The 19964-nt window shown below is 48.0% G+C and overlaps 2 protein-coding genes across 5 annotated transcripts in view; both read right to left on the bottom strand.

Moving 5' to 3' along the window:
• LOC118218904 overlaps positions 1 to 19964 on the bottom strand; it is a 284420-nt gene that overhangs the window by 127108 nt on the left and 137348 nt on the right. The gene's annotated exons all lie outside the window — the stretch shown is intronic.
• LOC118218915 (Bardet-Biedl syndrome 10 protein homolog) overlaps positions 1557 to 19964 on the bottom strand; it is an 82199-nt gene continuing 63791 nt past the window's right edge. The window contains exons 1-3 of one of the 3 annotated variants that reach the window (XM_035401669.1): positions 19904 to 19944; positions 4586 to 4800; positions 1557 to 3815 (exon numbers count right to left, since the gene is read on the bottom strand). In XM_035401669.1, the coding sequence (XP_035257560.1) occupies positions 1775 to 3815; positions 4586 to 4800; positions 19904 to 19942 (2295 nt within the window). In that variant the 5' untranslated portion in view covers positions 19943 to 19944 and the 3' untranslated portion in view covers positions 1557 to 1774. Of the gene's footprint in view, positions 3816 to 4585; positions 4804 to 19538; positions 19556 to 19903; positions 19945 to 19964 lie in introns of those variants that run through there. The other 2 variants (XM_035401671.1, XM_035401670.1) reach the window with 2 other exon arrangements.

Raw genomic sequence — 19964 nt, 5'->3', positions numbered from 1 at the left:
ACATAGTATAAGGGAACGAAATGTCGTTCCTCACGGTCCAAGGTGCTAACACAAAATACAACACAGTCTCGAAACCTAAAAAAAAAACAGAATAAAAGCACAATAAAAGCAGTGATAAATATAAATGCAGTATAAGTGTAATTATAAGAACTGTAAGAATATAGATAATATAAATACTGCCTAACCAGTGGCCTCAGTGGTAATTATACATAGTATAAACAGGAGGCACAGCGGTGATGATGGCCCGGAATAAAGGGTCGGTAGAGGGTAGTCATAAAATGTCCATTACAGGGGCAGAGAGGTGTAGTCCAGGTGCGCATCTGCGCACACACACAGATGTGGCCACACACACACATGAACCCACACACACATACACTCTCTCTTGCACTTTCATGAAGATGTGGGATGGGGCAGAAAATTAACTGTCAGGGAGGAAAAATAATCAGTGACAACAATCGTAACTACAGAACCCTTTAAAATACTCCAGATATTACAACCATTTTTACCACACGCCATTATTTAGAGCAATTTCACACTATATTTGGTATTTTTACATAGTATCAATTTATACAGCTGTCTACATATTGAAGCAATTCAGGTGAATTATTCTGCTTACAGGTATAACAGCCTGTGTCCTACCTGGAAATCGAACCTGAAACCTTTAGGAATGCAAGCACAGTTCCTCAACCAGCAAGTTACTCACACATACAAAGAACTGTCAGCAGGTCATTAGTTCAAATGGTGTAGGTCATATTTTTTAGACTGAAGTGTTTTTTAATGGGCTATTGTACACAAGAGACCTACTAATTGTTTGTATATTGGCAGAGGATCTATAGGGCTAGATAACATTAATTTAGAAATGTGGGCAGCTACAGTAGTTAAAAAGTACTTATCAGTACAGGCGCAACAGTGAATGTGAACCATTCTGACTTAAAGAAAATCGATATACCTGGTGTGAGGAAGTCATTATCTTGCGCCAGTTTCTATACCGAATTGCAACACAGATTGTACTTAATTTCAGAGGCGTCCGTACCTGCACTAACATAATACACTCGGTCTGTCGTCTCGTTAACAAGGTAGCTAACATTAAACTCGGTGAAAATGCAGAAAGCGGAACTGTCTAAAGTGGGTGTATTTTATTTGGATTTCAGAAATATGTTTCCCGCAAAGACATAACCGATGCAAAAGCAATAGCTTAAATGTTTTTTTTAGTTAGCCAACCAGCCAGTTTAATGAGTTAGAGGTTTGCTTGAGTCTGAGGGGGGGATTTGAACTGGGCTCTGTCACTCGTCCATAATGTTCCATTGGCAAACGTGCTACCCAGTGAGCTACGAGGAAAACAGATGTTGGGGCTGCAAATTTTTTAAACGTATGCACCTGTATGTATGTCCAACGAGGCAACCTATTCTGGGGCATTTGTGATGATGTAATCAGGCAGGAAGAAGAAAACACTAAATCCACTAAGTCTGGGGCTTTATTTTGTGGACGTGTGAGGTCAGAAGGTACAGAAATGAATGTTTTTAAGGGTTGAGTCTGTGGTCATTGTGGTTATTTCTGTAAGGAAACCCTGAAAAGTGCCGAACTCTCGGTGCTGTATATGTATGGGGCATGCCACCCCACCAACACGTAACTTTGCAGGATGGCATACCTGCCGCCCCAATTTCACATACTTAAGGTATGAATATACTATCACATGGGAGGACCTGGAACTTGTATAAATACATACAGCCATTCAAATTTGTGCATAATGAAAAACAGGATTGACAGAACATTTCTACTCTTCTGCCTCCTCTTCCTCCTCCTGGCTGTGTTCCGCCTGGCTGCGGATGTGGGTGTGAAGGATGAGGTCCACGGACAGCAGGCTTGACGCAGTGTGCAGGACGGAGAGGAGGAGCTGGTATTTACAGGCCAGGGACTCCAGCCCCCGAACCCTCCAGCTGGGGGGGGCGGCCCCAGAGGCCCTCAGGAAGTGTGACTGGGCATCCAGGAAGCGTGGGCCGGGGTACAGCCGCCTGGGCACGCTCAGTACGGCCCCCGCCACCAGCCGGCAGGCCGCGCGCAGGTCGGGGCAGCGCCGCTGGGAGGCCTGCTGCAGGAGGCAGTGGTGCAGTACGAACTCAAACGCGCCCCCTGCTGGTAGCACGCTGCCTGCCTCTATTAGGACACCTGAAGAGGCGGGGCCTGTTTCTCGGGTACGGTTCCCCAATGCTCCTTCTTTCCCTTCCCCAAAATGGACGCCTGGCCGCTCTCCTGATGCCTTGCCATTTCGTAGCCAGGCTGGAATTGGATGTTCAGGTTCTGCACATAGTGGCCCCTCACCCCTGTTTGGGTCCCTAATGCTGACCTGTGGCCCCTCACCCCTGTTTGGGTCCCTAATGCTGACCTGTGGCCCCTCACCCCTGTTTGGGTCCCTAATGCTGACCTGTGGCCCCTCATCCCTGTTTGAGTCACTAATGAGGGCCTGTGGCCCCTCACCCCTGTTTGAGTCACTAATGAGGACCTGTGGCCCCTCACCCCTGTTTGGGTCACTAATGAGGGCCTGTGGCCCCTCACCCCTGCTTGGGTCGCTAATGAGGACCTGTGGCCCCTCACCCCTGTTTGGGTCCCCAATAATGGCCTGTGGCCCTCCAGCCTCTGTGCTGTCAGTGCTCAGGTGGGCATTGTCCCTCATGCTGGCGGGTGCTCTATCTAACCTTGTGCCATTGTGTAGGCCGGGTTGTTTGACCATGTAATGAGCTACGTTCTCACTGTCCTCCTCCCTGCCCTGCGGGTGATGTGATTGGACAGGACCATGTGCGTGATGCGACAGGACAGGCTCGTACACGCGCTGAAGCATCCGGAACAGTCCGCAGAAGGCCGTGCTGCACTGCTCCGCCAGGCCGGGACTGGGCCCGCACAGAACCAGGCAGTGCGGTGCCAAGCCCCGCCCCTCTGGGAAGCCCACGTGGGCCAACCTGTCGGGACCCAGCACCACGGGCTTGCAGAATGTCACCGTGGCAACGTGCTCCTCTCCAATCAGGCTCCAGTCACCGGGGTCGGCAAAGAGCTCCGCCCCCGCCAGCCGACAGAACAGCGCCAGCTCGTCACTGTCCACGCACTCCACCACGGACAGGCCGGCCCGCCGAGCGAGGTCCAGCGCCAGCTCCGACTGCTTCGCTGCCGAGAGCAGCAGCCCCACCCTCAGCCTGCGCAGGCAGGCCACGCCCCGCTCTGCCCTCCCGCCCACCCCGCCGCAGCACCTCTGCGCCTGCGCCGCGCTCGCCAGGTTCAGAGAGACGCCAGGGGGCGCCAGAGGGGACTGGAGCGGCACGCTTGTGGCCAGCGCTCGGAGCGGCCCGTCGCCAGGGCAACGCACCGCAAAGTCTCTGTGGATCACCAGGCCCTGGAGGACCCGGGACCGGCTCACGGGCAGGCCTGGTACGGGCGTGTGGAGCGCGGCGAAGTGGCGGGCGATCAGGGTCACGCCGGTGCAGTCCTGCTCACACCGCCACCTGCGGTAGAACTCGCAGGCCGTCTGGCTCAGGACCCCCCAGTGGGAGCTCGCCGTCTTTCCCCGGAAGTAGGCGTCCGTGAGCGGGCGCAGGTGGGCGGGGTCCTGGAGAAGGGACAGGGCGCGAGGGGCGAGGCCCTGCCCGATCACGCCATCCAAAACGAGCGTCTGGAAGGAAAGCAGAATGTGAGCCACGCGGCGGGCCTGAATGCCGTGGAGATGGTCGCCGTGGATACCCCGCAGAAGCGCCCCCAGCAGGAGAAGGAAGGACTTGGCTCCATCACCCGTGATCTTACAGTGTGCTGATACACATCCCACCAGGACTCTGTCACAGGCACAACACAACACCATTATCAGCACACACATCTCTATCCATAGTCTTTTACTCACTATTACTCATACAGAATGATTTACACAGTTACTCATACACATTGGTAATCACACAGTACTATTTACACACTGTTACTCACGCAGTATGATTTACACAGTCACTCATACACACTATTACTCATACAGTATGAATTACACAGTTACTCACACCATATGATTTACAAACTGTTACGCTCACAGTATGATTTACACACTGTTACTCACCCAGTATGATTTACACAGTTACTCACACCATATGATTTACAAACTGTTACGCTCACAGTATGTTTTACACACTGTTACGCACACAGTATGATTTACACACTGTTACTTACACAGTATGATTCACACACTGTCATGTACACAGTATGATTTACACACTGTTACTTACACAGTATGATTCACACACTGTCATGTACACAGTATGATTTACACACTGTTACTCACACAGTATGATTCACACACTGTTACTCACACAGTATGATTCACACACTGTTATGCACACAGTATGATTTACACACTGTTACTCAAACAGCTTTTTCCACTTGTATACTTTCGTTTCTCATTTATAGTGCAAACGTCACATCCCCAACATCGAACTGTCCATACTGCAGTAAGACGTAGTGGTGAAAAAATGTTTTCTGAGCTGGAGGAATGGAAGAAGCCCCAGGTTGTTGGCTGTGCTGTATTTCAGTAAGAGGGAGAACAGATTCTGGGGCCTGTTACCTGGCAACGGGATGGTCAAGCCGAAGCAAGGTAAGGATCCTCCGGCCATCCCTGGTGATGAGGACCTCTCCAGAGTCGCGGGTGAAGAGGACCTGGCCCCCGGACGGACCGAAGCACGGGCCCACCACCGCCTCCAAGGCCTGGGTGACCTGCAGCAGGGTCCCCAACTCCACCCTCTGCACCCCCTTCATCTCCACACTGCCTTTAACAGGGGCCTGCTGTACACACAGTGGGCAATCACTGAGCTGCATTTCCAACACAGACACAGCGTACTCAAACTGAAATGCACATGGTCCATTTCAAACACAGACACAGCGTACTCAAACTGAAATGCACACGGTGCATTTCCCACACAGACACGGCGTACTCAAACTGAAATGCACATGGTGCATTTCCCACACAGACACAGCGTACTCAATCTGAAATGCACACGGTGCATTTCCAACACAGACACAGCGTACTCAATCTGAAATGCACACGGTGCATTTCCCACACAGACACAGTGTACTCAAACTGAAATGCACATGGTGCATTTCCAACACAGACACAGCGTACTCAATCTGAAATGCATGCGGTGCATTTCCCACACAGACACAGCGTACTCAATCTGAAATGCACACGGTGCATTTCCCACACAGACACAGCGTACTCAAACTGAAATGCACACGGTGCATTTCCCACACATGCACAGCGTACTCAATCTGAAATGCACGCGGTCAGCGTTAGTTCAGCACTGACCATTCTGAGGGAAGAAGCCGTAAAACCTTTTAGCTTGTTATTTTGTGTTCTGTAAGCATGTGATTATCAACTATGAAAACAAGAAATGAAACTGTGGAGGGGTGGTGTGCTTAGGGCGCCCTCTGCAGTTGAAGAGGGAGCGGTTTAGCTGGCATTTCAACCCCAGGTGTGTGCAGTGACAATTCATTGCTAATTGTACACACCTGGGGTTGCAGTGCCAGCTAAACCGCTCCCTGTCCGCCTACAGATGGCACCCTAACCACACCACCCCTCCACAGAAACAAACTTGTTTGTTAGTTTTAATGTGTCTTGCTCTTAAATACAGGCTATGAAATCATTACCATAAGGTCGTAGACAGGATGAGATGTCTAATGGAACAGAGAGACCTATAGGATTCATGTCCCGCACACTCACCTCAGCAGAGAGGAACTACTCTCAACCAGACAAGGAGGGGCTTGCAGTCATCTTCGGGGTCCGAAGATTCCACAAATACCTATACGGGCATCCATTTACAATTGTGACATATCACAAACCCCTCTTGTCACTTTTCAATGAGATGAAAGCAATCCCACAGATCGTGTCCCTCCCCGAATCCGACGTTGGGCCGTGATTTTGATGGCATACGAGTACACCATCGTTTACGAGGCAGGGAAATACCACGGCAACGCTGACGCCCTGAGTCGCCTACCCTTGCCGGAGAACCCAGGTCCCAAAGAGCCAGAGGAGAGAGCGCTCATGTTGGACACATCAGACGTCACACCGGTGACAGCAGAACAAGTGAGAGCGCTCTCAAGAGTGAGAGAAATGGTGCAGAGAGGTTGGCTGCCAGAGCAAGAGGGGACTGAGTCTGCACCATACACTGCTCGTAAAGATGAGCTGAGTGTAAAAAACGGCTGTGTGATGTGGGGAGCTGGAGTAGTCGTTCCCAAGCCGGGTCAGAAGGACTGTGGCTTGTCAACATGCATTTTGGCAAAGTCCAGTCTGGCTTTTATGTGTTTCCCTCTTAGAAGTGGGGTCTTCCTGGGTCTTCTACCATGGAGCCTATTTTCATTCAGACAGTGACAGATGGTGCGAAACTATTGTACCTTGAACCTGAAGATCAGCTTGGATCTGTATTGAAGTTTTCCTTGGTTCTTTCTCGACCGTTCGAGCAATCCTTCTGTTCAATTTTCCTCTTGCGACCACGTCCAGAGATGTTGGATACAGTTCCATGGGCCTTAAACTTATATAATAATAATAATATTGGTAACAGTGGTCACAGGAACATCAAGCTCTTTGGAGATGGTCTTGTAACCTTTACGTTGACCATGCTTGGCTATTACCTTTTTTCTAATCTCTTCAGACCTTTCTCTACTTTTCCTTCTGTTTTCCATGTTCAATGTGATGCACACAGTGGCACAAACAGCAGAGTGAGTAATTTTCTCATTTTAAACTGGCTGCATGAGTGATTATAAGATTGAAAATGCCTGTGATACAAATTTTTTTTTTTTGCTACGTTTTGGCAAGGCTACCGCCTGTGGGCATATGAGGCATATAGTCTTCTCATTCGCTGACGTGAAAAGAGATTCATGCTCCCATTCCGGGTGGAAATAATATGTTTTTGATTTCTTTTTCACTGAACCCTCAACCATATCTATGTTGTTATGTTAGTTAAGGTGCATTCAGCGTCAATATGTTTATTTTGGCTTCCAAAAGTAAAAATAAAACTACAGGACTAACATAACAAGGTATCTGTCAATGTGAATATTATTCGTTGAATTGAGAAACTAAATATTGTGCATTGAACAGATACTGTAAATATGAATATTTTGCATTGATCAGATAACTGTGCATAACTGTGTCTTTCTTTGTGAGTATGTATGCACATACATAGAGCCTGTCATAACAGAAATTGCAAAAATAAATATGACAGTGAACAGTCTTACTTATACACACAAATCCGCATACACCACACAGTCCACGATCCCTCCATACATTTTTTTTTAAGTAGCAATGCTGTCATTATTATTATTCAATTTTTTGTTTTCTTTTCTGCTTGTTTTTTTTTTCATTTTTTAAAAAGATGATTTTTACTTCTCTTGAGTGTTGATTTGGCTTTCGATGGATGCTTCCTCATTTGCTTTTGTTATATTTTCCTTATAAAAATTGTTTAGGTAAAAAAAAAAAAAAGCCAACACTGAATCCATAATTTTACACAACATAGAAGGTCCCTTAAAAATAAGAAACATCAGTGTCCCTGTTTTTGCTGAAATCATGCAACCATTTATGATGTCTACAACAATGACAATTTGATGATACTCGTAGAGCAACAGTAATACACAAAAAGCCAACCGTCATGCTGATGCCTGTGACGCTCTGACCAGAGAAAGCTACTGTAACCCATCTAGTGACAAGTTATGACAAGGCTAGCTCTCAGAACACTCAGAACGTTACAGCGTCATGTACTTGCTGTGCTTATTCTGTTATCGGCCTTTGTGAACAGCCCAAACAGTGGATTCTGGTTCAAGCGAGGAAGTGCCCATCAGACCAAAACTCAGTCATTTCCAGGACTACATAAGTGTACTTATGCCTTAGTAATTGCAGCAGATATGGCTGTAAACTAAAATGTTTTACAAATAATTCAGACAATGTTTGATCGATCAGAGAAACAGTTTTCATGTCTATATGAGCGCACATAGTGAATCACTGCCCATTCTTTCACTGCTCTGCCTCAGTTCCTGTAGATTCAGTGGCAAACCTGCAGTGATTAATGCACTTCAGACTGTGTTCTGCGGTGTACAGCTGCTTGGAGGCTTAAGGTAGTGAAGGGAAGTGTATGTTTCTGTATTTCTGTATGCACTCCTGGCCACTTCTGCCTAGGCCTGCAGTCTTGTCCCAGTCTCCACATTCCCAGTTACCGTGGCGATGAGGGAGAGGAGCGATGGAGAGCTACGGGGAGGATGGAATGCAGCTCAGGGCTGTCCCGAGTGCACTCCTGAGAGGACCCGAAACGCTCTGGCACCCACCATGGTGATATACCGCCCCCGTCCCAGGCACTATACTGTGCTGTTGTGTTGTGTGCTGAGATGCCTAATTACTGATGTAACATGCGTGTGTGACCACAGACAGAGCCTTCATGCCTGTGAGATGTGACCATATGAGGTGTGATGCTTATAAACTACTATCAAGACTGAGATAACTTAGTGAGTCTTTGGAGAATGCCACTGCATGCTGTGTAGTGGGTATTTCCCTGGTGCATATTGTACTAAATTCTGTTACAGTGGGAACATGTCGTCTGACCTGATGATTTCCTGTCTGCCTCATGTACCTGCTTTGAGTGGTTCCTATCAATTCAGAGATTATTTGGCATATTGTATGGTAGTTAGCATTTCTTATAGATGTGTCACGGGTTGCAGTGTGGTGGACCCAAATGCAGACTTGGACAATTGCGTACCTTCAAAAGGTACACGATGCAGCAGGCAGTCTCATAGTCAGTTTGTGCAAAGATCAAAAACCAGAAAAATCCACCGGGGCAAAAGTACAGAATCGGAAGGCAACAGGAATCAGCAAAACAAAGTCGGCAGGCAAAAAATGAGCGACCAGTTCGGCGTCCAAGAAATTCTTGTCGGCGCCAGAGTCGACCAACGCCTGTAGCCTGAGGGGTTGTTGGTCCTGAACCAGTGTGGCATCGAGCAGTAGGCTAGACTGGGCGGTAGGAGGGGAAGTGGTACGGCTCACCAGGGTCCCCACTCTAATATCTTTTGGCCGAATAGGACAGGAGGATAATACGTGACCGGCTGTGCCACAGTAAATGCGAAGTCCCGTCCTGATTCGCTGCATACGCTCCGTTTGCGTGAGGTGGGCTCTTCCGAGCTGCACTGGCTCCTCGCTGGGCGTGCGGGGCGCGGTCGAACTCGGGGGTACACTGATGCCGGGACCGGGACTGGAACTGAATCTCGCTGAAGGGCTCGCTGAGGGTTGGCGTCTGGCCGTCTGGCCGCTGAAGGGCTCGCTGAGGGTTGGCGTCTGGCCGTCTGGCCGCTGAAGGGCTCGCTGAGGGTTGGCGTCTGGCCGTCTCTCTGCGGCGCTCACGGGGGCGGTTGTCCAGCTTGATGGCCAGCAGCGCGATCAGGGCATCGAGGTTGTCGGGATCGTCTCTTGCAGCCAGTTCATCCTTCAAAGCCTCGGACAACCCGTCTCTGAAGACCCCCTGGAGCGCAGTGTCGTTCCATCCTGATTCCGCAACAATAGTCCGGAACTCAGCTGAAAATGCCGCCGCGCAGCGCGTGCCCTGGCGCATCGACAGCAGGCGCTGATTATGGTCTCTCCCGCAAACGGGGCGATCAGAGACTTCTCGCATTTCTGCAACGAAACTGGAGCAGGTGAAGTTTGTAGGAGGTTGGCTCTCCCAAACTGCTGTGGCCCAGTCTAATGCAGATCCCTTCAGCAGCCCCACGATGCAAGAAATCTTTTTCCCATCGTTGTTGTAAGTGGTGGGTTGCTGGTTGAAGGCGAGCGAACACTGCATTAGAAACGCCTTGCACTTCCCCAAGTCTCCAGCGTAGCGCTCCGGAGCAGGAATGTGCGGCTCCCTGGGCAGGAGGGCTGCGTGGGTGTAGAGCTGGACCGGGTCGGGAGGAGCCCTCGGGGCTTCGGGAGCGGGAGCCGGGAGGCGGGTGGTCAGCTGCTGCATCTGACCAGCGAGTGCTGTCAGCGAATACCGGATCTCACGGAGGGCTTGCTCGTGCCATCCCACGAGTGCTGCCTTGGCTGGCGAGGGCGTTGCGCAGGTGCTCTGGGTCCGCTGGGTCCATACTGGCCAGATTGTTCTGTCACGGGTCGGGGTGTGGTGGACCCAAATGCAGACTTGTACAACTGAGTGTCGAAACTCCCGAAGGAGATGTTTAATTCAAAGGCACACAATACAGCAGGCAGTCTCGTAGTCAGTTTGTGCAAAGATCAAAAACCAGAAAAATCCACCGGGGCAAAAATCGAAGTCGTTAAACAGGCGGAGGTCAGAACAGGAATCAGCAAAACAAAGTCGGCAGGCAAAAAATCGGTGGTCGGGTAAACAGGCAAGATCAAAACACGAGTCAGACTAACGAGAGGTAAACGCTGGAAAGGCACTGTAAACAGGAGGCACAATCTGGCAAGGAAGAACAGGGGAACAGAGAATATATACCAAAAAAGCCAGGTGAGTGAAATGAGAGATAATTGAACGGAGCGTGAACATGCAAACAGGGAACAGGTGAATGAAATGAGTGATTAGCCAGTGCATGAGAATGCGGCCAGAACAGGTGAGAGTGATCAGCTGAGGGGAGAGAGAGAGAAAGAGAAAACCACGCCCATACTACAAAACCGAAACAAAGATTGTGCAGGAGAAAAGCAGATAGTCAACTGAAAAGTGAAGTGACAACAGAAACACAAGATGCTGGTAAGGTGTAATTTTATTGAAATTAGGCTTGGGGCTGCTGGATGGCTCATTTAGTTAAGGCCCCACGCTGAGGTGCATGGATGAGCCTCACGGCCTCGGGTCGAATCCGGACCGTGCCAGTGCCGACTGTGGCCGGTAGCTCCACAGGGCGACGCACGATTGGTGCCTGTGTTGCCCAGGGTACGGGAGGGTTCAGTCAGACAGGGATCTGCGTTTCATCGCTCTCTAGCGACCCCCCTTGGGCGCTCATATGACTGCATGTCAGAGCTGCTTATGAAAGGTCTTCCTCCGGCATGAAAAACAGCTTTTGTGTTCTATTCCATTACAAAATATACACGCGCACAAGCTGAAATGTGGTAAATGTTTATTTTTCTCATCCAAGCAGAGTAAAATAATCCATTAATGTGTAGGCTTGTTATCATACCGAAGCTGATTTTTTTTTTTAAAGGAAAGCCTTAAGACTAAACATAAGGTCATGTCATGGCTGTGGCTCTATCACATGGGTGTTTGATGTAATTACAACAGGGAAAAAGTTACTCAGACGAGCTCGCTCCTGTTAAGATAATATACTCCATACTGGTGTGTGGCATTAGCAAACTTCTGAGAATTCCTCTGCAGGCTGTGTAGTGTGTGTCTCCCTGGTGCCCCTTATATTAAAGCCTGTTAAAGGAAACCTGTCTACCTCATGTACAGTGCCATGAAAAATATTTTCACCCATTCCTGATTTCCTATATTAGGGCCTAGTTTCAGATCTTTACAAAAAATGTTATATTAGACAGAGGGAACCGGAGTAAGCAGTCAACGTTTTAGAAACTCCCAACTTCTGCCTTGAGTCTCACCCTCTGGAGTTCAGTCCCTTGTAGTAGCGTCACAAGACCACCGGATGGCAGAAAGCATCCACTTTGTGTTTCCAGTATTCCAATACAGCCCACAGGTCTGATAGCAAAAGTAAATACTCTGATATTTTCGACTATTTCAAGCTCCTGCCACGGCACATAATGGTTTTATTAAATTCCATTTAGCATGAGGATGGGGGTGTAATTTCAAAGAAACACTGCACTGGTTGATGCACTGAAGATGCTCATTTTTATTGTACACACAGAGCACGTACACAGCGCATCAATACACACACGCACACACATGCACAACATGCACATACACATGCACACAAACACACACAAACACATATACACCATGTTCACCTGATCATATAGATAGATGGTTTGATACTGTGGTTTGTGTCTTTGGAGGCCCTACTAGACTGAAGGCTCTTTTCTTTCTGGGGAGGCTACGCTCCTTCGGTGTGTGTAGCAGGATGCTGGCCATGTTCTACCAGATCATTGTGGCCGGTGTCCTGTTCTACACCTGTGTGTGCTGGGCTGGGAGCCTCTACTCCAGGGACACAAAGAGGCTCAAACTGATCCAGAAGGCCAGCTGCCACCCTCTGCTGTTGTTTTGGGTGCAGTGGGTGTTTGCCGACTCTCCCCCCCCCTCTGAGCCAGCCCTCTAGCTGCCCTCCTCAGCCTTGCCCCTGCCATGCCCGTGTTCTCCAGAAGGTAGAGCACTGACTGGCGGGTGAACCCCCAGCGTCCCACCTCCACTGGATATACTGTCGCTCCCTAACTGACCTCCTTACACTCCTTACACTCTCACACTCCGCTGCCAGGTCGGAGTACTTCAGGCGTTTCCACTCATAGGCTGCTTCTGCCCCCTCCTCCCATGGGAGGGTGAGCTCCATAAGGAGCACCACCTTCACCCGAGTGGACCACGTCTCCATATAAGGAGCACCACCTTTGCCCGAGTGGACCACGTTTCCATATAAGGAGCATCACCTTCGCCCAAGAGGACCACATCTCCATATAAGGAGCACCACCTTCGCCCGAGTGGACCACATCTCCATATAAGGAGCACCACCTTCGCCCGAGTGGACCACATCTCCATATAAGGAGCCCCACCTTCGCCCGGGAACGCTGTGCTGATTTCATTTGGGAAATAGAGCTGTGGATTGAGATCTACACGCATGCTCCACCCTCTGCCTGGAACCAGGGCTCTACTCCCACCTTTGTGTCCTACGGTCCCCTCCTCCTCTGCTTGCCTCACAAAGTGGGTTTGATGCTATTTCACAGGAGAGGCATCTCTGTTTGCCTCCTGTCTGCTGGTCTCTAGTAATTCCAGAAGCTTCCGCAGCAGCTGGTCATACCTCCCCTGTGCTGGAGCCGTCTCACAGCCTGACAGAACGTGCCGGAGGCCTGCTCTGTGTCCCTGTGCTGGAGGCCTGCTCTGTGTCCCTGTGCCGGAGGCCTGCTCTGTGTCCCTATGCTGGAGGCCTCCTCTGTGTACCTGTGCTGGAGGCCTGCTCAGTGTCCCTGTGCTGGAGCTGTCTCACAGTCTGACAGATCGTGCCAGAGGCCTCGTTTGGGTGCAGCACAGAGCGGACGGTCTCATCCGCACCAAACCATTAGCGCACGTTCTGGGGAGAAGGCAGGGTGTCATAATTGGCCCTGATCAGGAAGCTAAGCCTGGCTTGTGGTATCTTCCACCAGTCTGACCCACTGAGTGATCGGTCCATCACACTTTCCCACGCTGTCCATCCTCCCAGACCACCTTAGCAAACTGTTAAAACCTGCTACCTCTCCTGCGCTGTCCATGGTGGGATGACCCAGAATTATCTGTGCCCCTCTGTTTCTCTGCTGGGGGGGTTGTGTCCCTCTGTTTCCCTTCTGGGGGGTTGTGCCCCTCTGTTTCCATGCTGGGGGGTTGTACCCCTCTGTTTCCCTGCTGGGGGGGGGGGGGGGGGGTGGTGGGAGTTTTGTGCCCCTCTGCTTCCCTGCTGGGGGGGTTGTGTCCCTCTGTTTCCCTGCTGGGGGGGTTGTGCCCCTCTGTTTCCCAGCTGGGGGGAAGCAGTCAGGTAGAAGCAAACTGCAAACGTAGAATGCATATCAGGCCACTGCTATATGTACCACAATTAAACCATCAGTGAAAGCCCAGGATATACCGGTATATTTATAAATCAATGACAAAGTATGTTCTACAGCATATCCAGCAATTTACCCACCCAGATATCATTTCTGATTAACAATGTTGTACATTTTCAGCTCTCATAAAACGCCAGTAGTACAGATTCTGATGTAGTCAGCTGAAAGGAACTTCTTAGCTTACAAAGGAGATGGTACAGTAGAATGGGCACATCCAATTTGTTCAGGTGCAGGGCATAAACAATATGTAGAGTTAAAAATATGTCTGATGTTTGAACAGACTAGGCAGAATTTGTGTCATTCCAAACAGATTGGAATATGGGTTTAACATCAGCATGCCTTTGGAGCTGAGTGAGTACGTTTAACATGGTCGGTGAAAATAGCGGTGATATGTGTTATTCAACCAATCATTTAAACAGAAACATTTACACTCTAGACATTTGACACGTAAACAGTAAAAATAACACATACAAATGCAACATTACACACTTGCACCAGCAGGCCTTATCTGATAGAAGAAAAATAATCACATTATCAGAACAGACAGAACAGACATTGCCACACAAATACCTAACACAAACGCAATTTTCCCCCATGTGGAATAAGCCGGCATTTTGGATAAACAGAGTTGCACGGTCTCTAATAAAAATGATTAGCATGGCTTACAGGCTCGTCACTGAACAGAAATAATATAAAATGACACCAACATAACCCTGCAATGTAATTAGAGTATCACATGTTGCAGTAAATTATTGACTTATCAATGTTCAGTCCAAAAGCTCAATCATGGTCATGGTCAATCACTGTGGCTCTAAATTCATTCGATACAACAATATTTCTCCTACCTGCTTGACCACAACCTCAGCCACAGCCATGACCCGTCCATCAGTACCAACTGCATTGGGCTGCTCCATGTTGTCAGACACTGCTGAATGTAGTGCTGTAAAACTGCCTTTTATGTTGGGATTACCAATCGTGCTGCAATGTGACTCACCTGGGCAATGTTGCTGGAAGTGATGAGACAGAATTGCAAACATCTTGATTTCATTTCACAATCTGCATGTCTAGCAATAAGCATTGGAACATTGTACTAATACGAGACGACTGTATTGTGAAAACTGAGTGTGATTTAGAGTTGTGCACTTTGTGGGTAGGTACTGCAATTAGTGTCTTAGGGTAAGAATTTTGCCAGTCAGTTTGGCAAATTGAGTTTTCCACATTGAGCCAAAGCAATCATAACATACTGTAATGCATTTGTAATGTGTGACTGCAGATATCAGAAATGCATCTGAAAAAATGAGAAAAACTGTAGGGTCAAAGGAACATCTCAGAGACTGGATGTCATGCAAACCACACTTCTGCCCTGATTTTGGCTTAGTGGTCTAATCCATTCAACTGATGTGCAGCAGATCCAGGTCAAACCTTCAGGAAAACCATTTATTTGAGAGGTAACATAAACATACCAGCTCAATAGACAAGCAGTGCCTTTTCAAAATGTATTGAGTTGTGGTTACACTACAGCAACAGAAGCAAGCATTCATCAGACACTACACAACTTCTCTTATAATGGATTTTATTTCCACTACTGTAGATGAATGTCATTGTTTCAACTGCAGATTTTAGCCCCATGCTGATCTACTCAAATTGAGCCCAAACATAATCCCATACAGAATATGAAATAAGTACTACTGTGTCACAGGAGTTCAATACATCACACAATAATAAATCACAACAGCAAAACATTTGATATTTTAATAATTCAGGTTTAATCATTGCATATTATTGTCTGAAAATACAGAAAATTAAAGCAAAAAAAAAAAAACAAAAAAAATCCTAAAAGAATTAATAAGGAAACTCAATCCATCATTGTTTACAGTAATGAAAGGAAATAAGTACACTGCAGTGATCATTCTGCATTCTCCCTATCAGCTGCATTTGCCAACAGAAATTTGCACATTGGAACTCTTGTGAAAATGAATGAAAGCAACTGTAAAAACTAGTAAAATGCACATTTAAGTGGAGGAGTTTGCCACTGGATTCTTTTAAAAAAGATGCAGATACAGCAGATAGAATTATTACTTCAAAAACATTTTACACTGCCATCTTTTGGCATTATTACTCTCAATGTTATATTAATGTTTTAATAATCAAAAGTACATAAACACACCTTGAACATCTGCAATATAAATGTATTGAAATGTAAAAAAATATCACATTTAGACAGCAAGTGCTTAACCTGAACTGCTAAAAGATATTACTCTTATGTACAGGAGTTATAATATTGGGCAGAGTGACCGAGCAAATACATTACACCATCCAACAGAGGAGGACCGAAAGACGTGCCCAACGACACCAGAGGGCTGCCGGCATTGCCCCAACATCTGGGTTCCCTTGCCCCAGCTGTGGACGAGTGTGTGGCTCACGCATCGGCCTCCACAGCCACATGAAGTGGCACCAGCGTCAACGACGCTGAACCGCCCCCCCCCGGCACCCCCCCAACCCCCCCATCCCCCCATCCCCCGGAGCAAGCGTCATCATCGAACACAATGGACAGCTAAGAAGGTGTGATCGGGTGAGAGTGTGTTTGTGTGTGCGTGAATTTGTGAATGTGTGTGCATGCATGCGTACGTTTGTGGGAGTGACTGTGGATGTGAACATGTGTGTGTATGTGTGTGAGTGCATGAGTATGTGTGTGCCCGGATTGTGTGTGTGTATGGGTAAGAGAATGTGTGTGCGTGTGCACGCATGTATGTATGTGTGCATGTGTGAGAGTATGATTGAGTGCATGAGTATGTGTGTGTGTACACACGGGGGCGTGTGTGTATGGGTAAGAGAAAGTGTGTGTGCATGTGTTTGTGTGAATGTGTGTGTGATTTTTTATTTGAGTGTGTGTGCAAGCAAGAGAATGAGTGTATGTATGTTTATGTGTGTGTGTGTGAGAGTGCCTTTGTGAATGTGTGTGTGTTTATACATGTGTGTGTGTGTGTATGTATGGGTATGAGAATGTTTGTGTATATATGTGTATATGGTGTGTGCACGCATGTATGTGTATGCATGTGTGAGTGCATGAGTATGTGTGTGTGTGTGCGTATGGGTAAGAGAATGTGTGTGTTTATACATGTGTGTGCGTGCGTGCGTATGGGAATGAGAATGTGTGTGTGTTGACACGTTTGTGTTTGTGCGTGATTGCATAAATGTGTGTGTGTGTGTGTGTGTGTTTGCGAATGTGTGTGTCTGTATACTGTATGTGAGTGTGTGAGTGAGAGTGTGTGTGTATGAGCGCGTGTATGTGTGCATGCGCGTGTGTGTGTGTGTGCGTGAGATTGTGTGTGTCCGTGTGTAGGTGTGTGTGAGTGACTGGGTGTGAGAGAGTGTGCGTGCATAGGTCTGTGAGTGCGTGTGCATGAGTAAACATGAGTGCATGTATTTGTGAGTGCGTGTGCATGACTGAGAGAGAAAGGGTGTGTGTGAGAGTATGTGTGTGTGTGATGGAGTGTATGTGAGAGAGAGAGTGTGTGTGTGTGTGACTGGTTGTGCAAGAGTGTGTGTAGATGTGTGAGTGCATGTGTCTGAGTCTAGGTGCATATGAGTGTGTATATATATATGTGTGAGTGTGTGATTGAGTGTGTGTGTATGTGTATACGAGTGTGTGTGTGTGTATGAGTGTGTGTGTGTGTATATACGTGTGTGTGTGTGTATGTGTGTGTGTGTATGTGTGTGATTGAGTGTGTGTATCTGTACATGAGAGTGTGTGTATGTGTATACGAGTGTGTGTGTATGTGTGTGTGCGAGTGTGTGTGTGTGTGTGTATGTGTGAGTGTGTGATTGAGTGTGTGTATCTGTACATGAGAGTGTGTGTATGCATGTGTGTGTGTGTGTGTGCATGCATTGGAGTGTGTCTCTACTCCAGTTAGCAGAAGGACACTGAGGAGTGTGTGTGTTGACACGTGTTTGTGTCTCTGCAGGCATGTGTGTGTGTGCGTGAGTGCATGAGTTTGTGTGTGTGTGTGTGCGTGCGTTTGTGTGAATGTGTGTGGATGTGAGTGTGTGTGTTTGAGAGAGAGGGTGTGTGTGTGTGTGAGTGACAGAGTATGAGAGAGAGAGAGAGAGAGAGAGAGAGAGTGTGTGCATACGATTATGAGCGTGTGTATGTATGCATGCATGCGTGTGCGCGTGAGAGTGCACTGGTGAATGTGTGTGTGTTTATACATGTGTGTGCATGCGTATGGGAATGTGAATGTGTGTGTGTTTATACATGTGTGTGCATGCGTATGGGAATGTGAATGTGTGTGTTTATACATGTGTGTGCATGCGTATGGGAATGTGTATGTGTGTGTGTGTTTATACATGTGTGTGCATGCGTATGGGAATGTGAATGTGTGTGTTTATACATGTGTGTGCATGCGTATGGGAATGTGAATGTGTGTGTGTGTTTATACATGTGTGTGCATGCGTATGGGAATGTGAATGTGTGTGTTTATACATGTGTGTGCATGCGTATGGGAATGTGAATGTGTGTGTGTTTATACATGTGTGTGCATGCGTATGGGAATGTGAATGTGTGTGTGTTTATACATGTGTGTGCATGCGTATGGGAATGTGAATGTGTGTGTTGACACGTGTTTGTGTCTCTGCACGCATGTATGTGTGCGTGCGTGCGTGCATGAGTTTGTGTGTGTGTGTGTGTGCGTCTGTGTGAATGTGTGTGGATGTGAGTGTGTGTGTGTGTGAGAGAGAGGGTGTGTGTGTGAGTGACTGAGTATGAGAGAGAGAGAAAGTGTGTGTGTGCATACGGTTATGAGCGTGTGTACATATGTATGCATGTGTGTGTGCGCGTGAGAGTGCACTGGTGAATGTTTGTTTGTGTGTGCGAGAGATTGTGTTCATGTGTGTAGGTGTGTGTGTGCATGTGTGTGATTGGGTGTGTGAGTGATTGGGTGTGAGAGGGTGTGTATGTGTGTGTAAGAGTGTGAGTGTGTGTGCATGAGTGTGTGCGTGCGTAGGTGTGTGAGTGCGTGTGCATGAGTGTACATCAGTGTGTGTATTTGTGAGTGCGTGTGCATGAGTGTGAGAAAGCAAGGGTGTGTGTGAGAGTATGTGTGTGTGTGTGGATGTGTGTATGTGGGTGTATGTGTCTATGTGTATCTGAGTGTGTGTGTGTGTATTTGTATATGAGTGTGTGTGGTGTGTGTGTGTGTGAGTGGGTATATGAATGTGGTGTGTGTGTGTGTACATGAGTGTGAGTGTGTATGCGCACGTGTGTGTGTGTGTATGCGTGTGTGTGCACGTGCATATTTGTGTGTGCGCGCACACGCATGTGTGTGTGTCTCTACTCCAGTTGGCAGAGGGACACTGAGGCGTCATACACTCCAAATCCAGCACAGAGGGGTTGGTGTTGAGTGAAGTGTGTGTGGAGTCTGTGCAGGAGGGTCAGTGTGTCAGAGTCAGAGACGCTGTAGAAGGACAGAGTGCCGGCTGGACGGTCCACACACACTCCTACCCTGTACACACACACTCCTTTACCATCATCATCATCATCATCACACACTCCTGCTCTGCGGTAGGGGGAGGTGAGGGCAGGTATGAGTGTTTGGTTCTTATTGTGCCAGACAGAGTAACTGAGTTTATCAGAGGCACCGCGCTTAAAGCACCGCAGACTCCAGGAGTTTTTATTCAGTCCAAACCACAGTCATAATCCCCTCCTTTCCTGCTGATTCCTTTATCTGTCACTGCTATATCAACCCCTCCCCCCTCAGACACACTGAACTCAGCCTCCCAGTAACAGCGCTCACACACACTCTCTCTGCACACAACCTGGGGCACGTACTCAAATCTCTCTGGATGATCAGGATATGGCTCCTCTCTCCCCGGTGTGTGTGTCACCCTCCTGTTCCCCTCAGACAGAGACAGCTCTCTGTGCGCTGTGTTTGGATCCAGTGTGAGCTGACAGCCGTCTGCACACCAGAGACATCAATGAGATTAATTATCATTATTAATATTCACCTTATTATGTGTGTGAGAGAGAAAGGACTGTCATAGTACCTCTGTGTGTGTGTGTTTGTGTACGTGTGTGTTTCTGTTTGTGTGTTTATGTGTGTAAGAGAGAAGTCTCTCTTTCTCACACACACACACACACACACACACAGCAGAGTGTGTATCTATGGCAAGTGTTCTATGTCGATACAGACTCACATTTCCTGGGTCCTGGTTTGGTCCTGTTCTCTCCTCCATGGTCCACACTGTAAGAACAGCA

The sequence above is a fragment of the Anguilla anguilla genome, chromosome 19 (assembly GCF_013347855.1).
Source record: "Anguilla anguilla isolate fAngAng1 chromosome 19, fAngAng1.pri, whole genome shotgun sequence".
Classification (NCBI taxonomy): Eukaryota; Metazoa; Chordata; class Actinopteri; order Anguilliformes; family Anguillidae; genus Anguilla; species Anguilla anguilla.
This window is presented reverse-complemented; position numbering and strand designations above follow the sequence as displayed.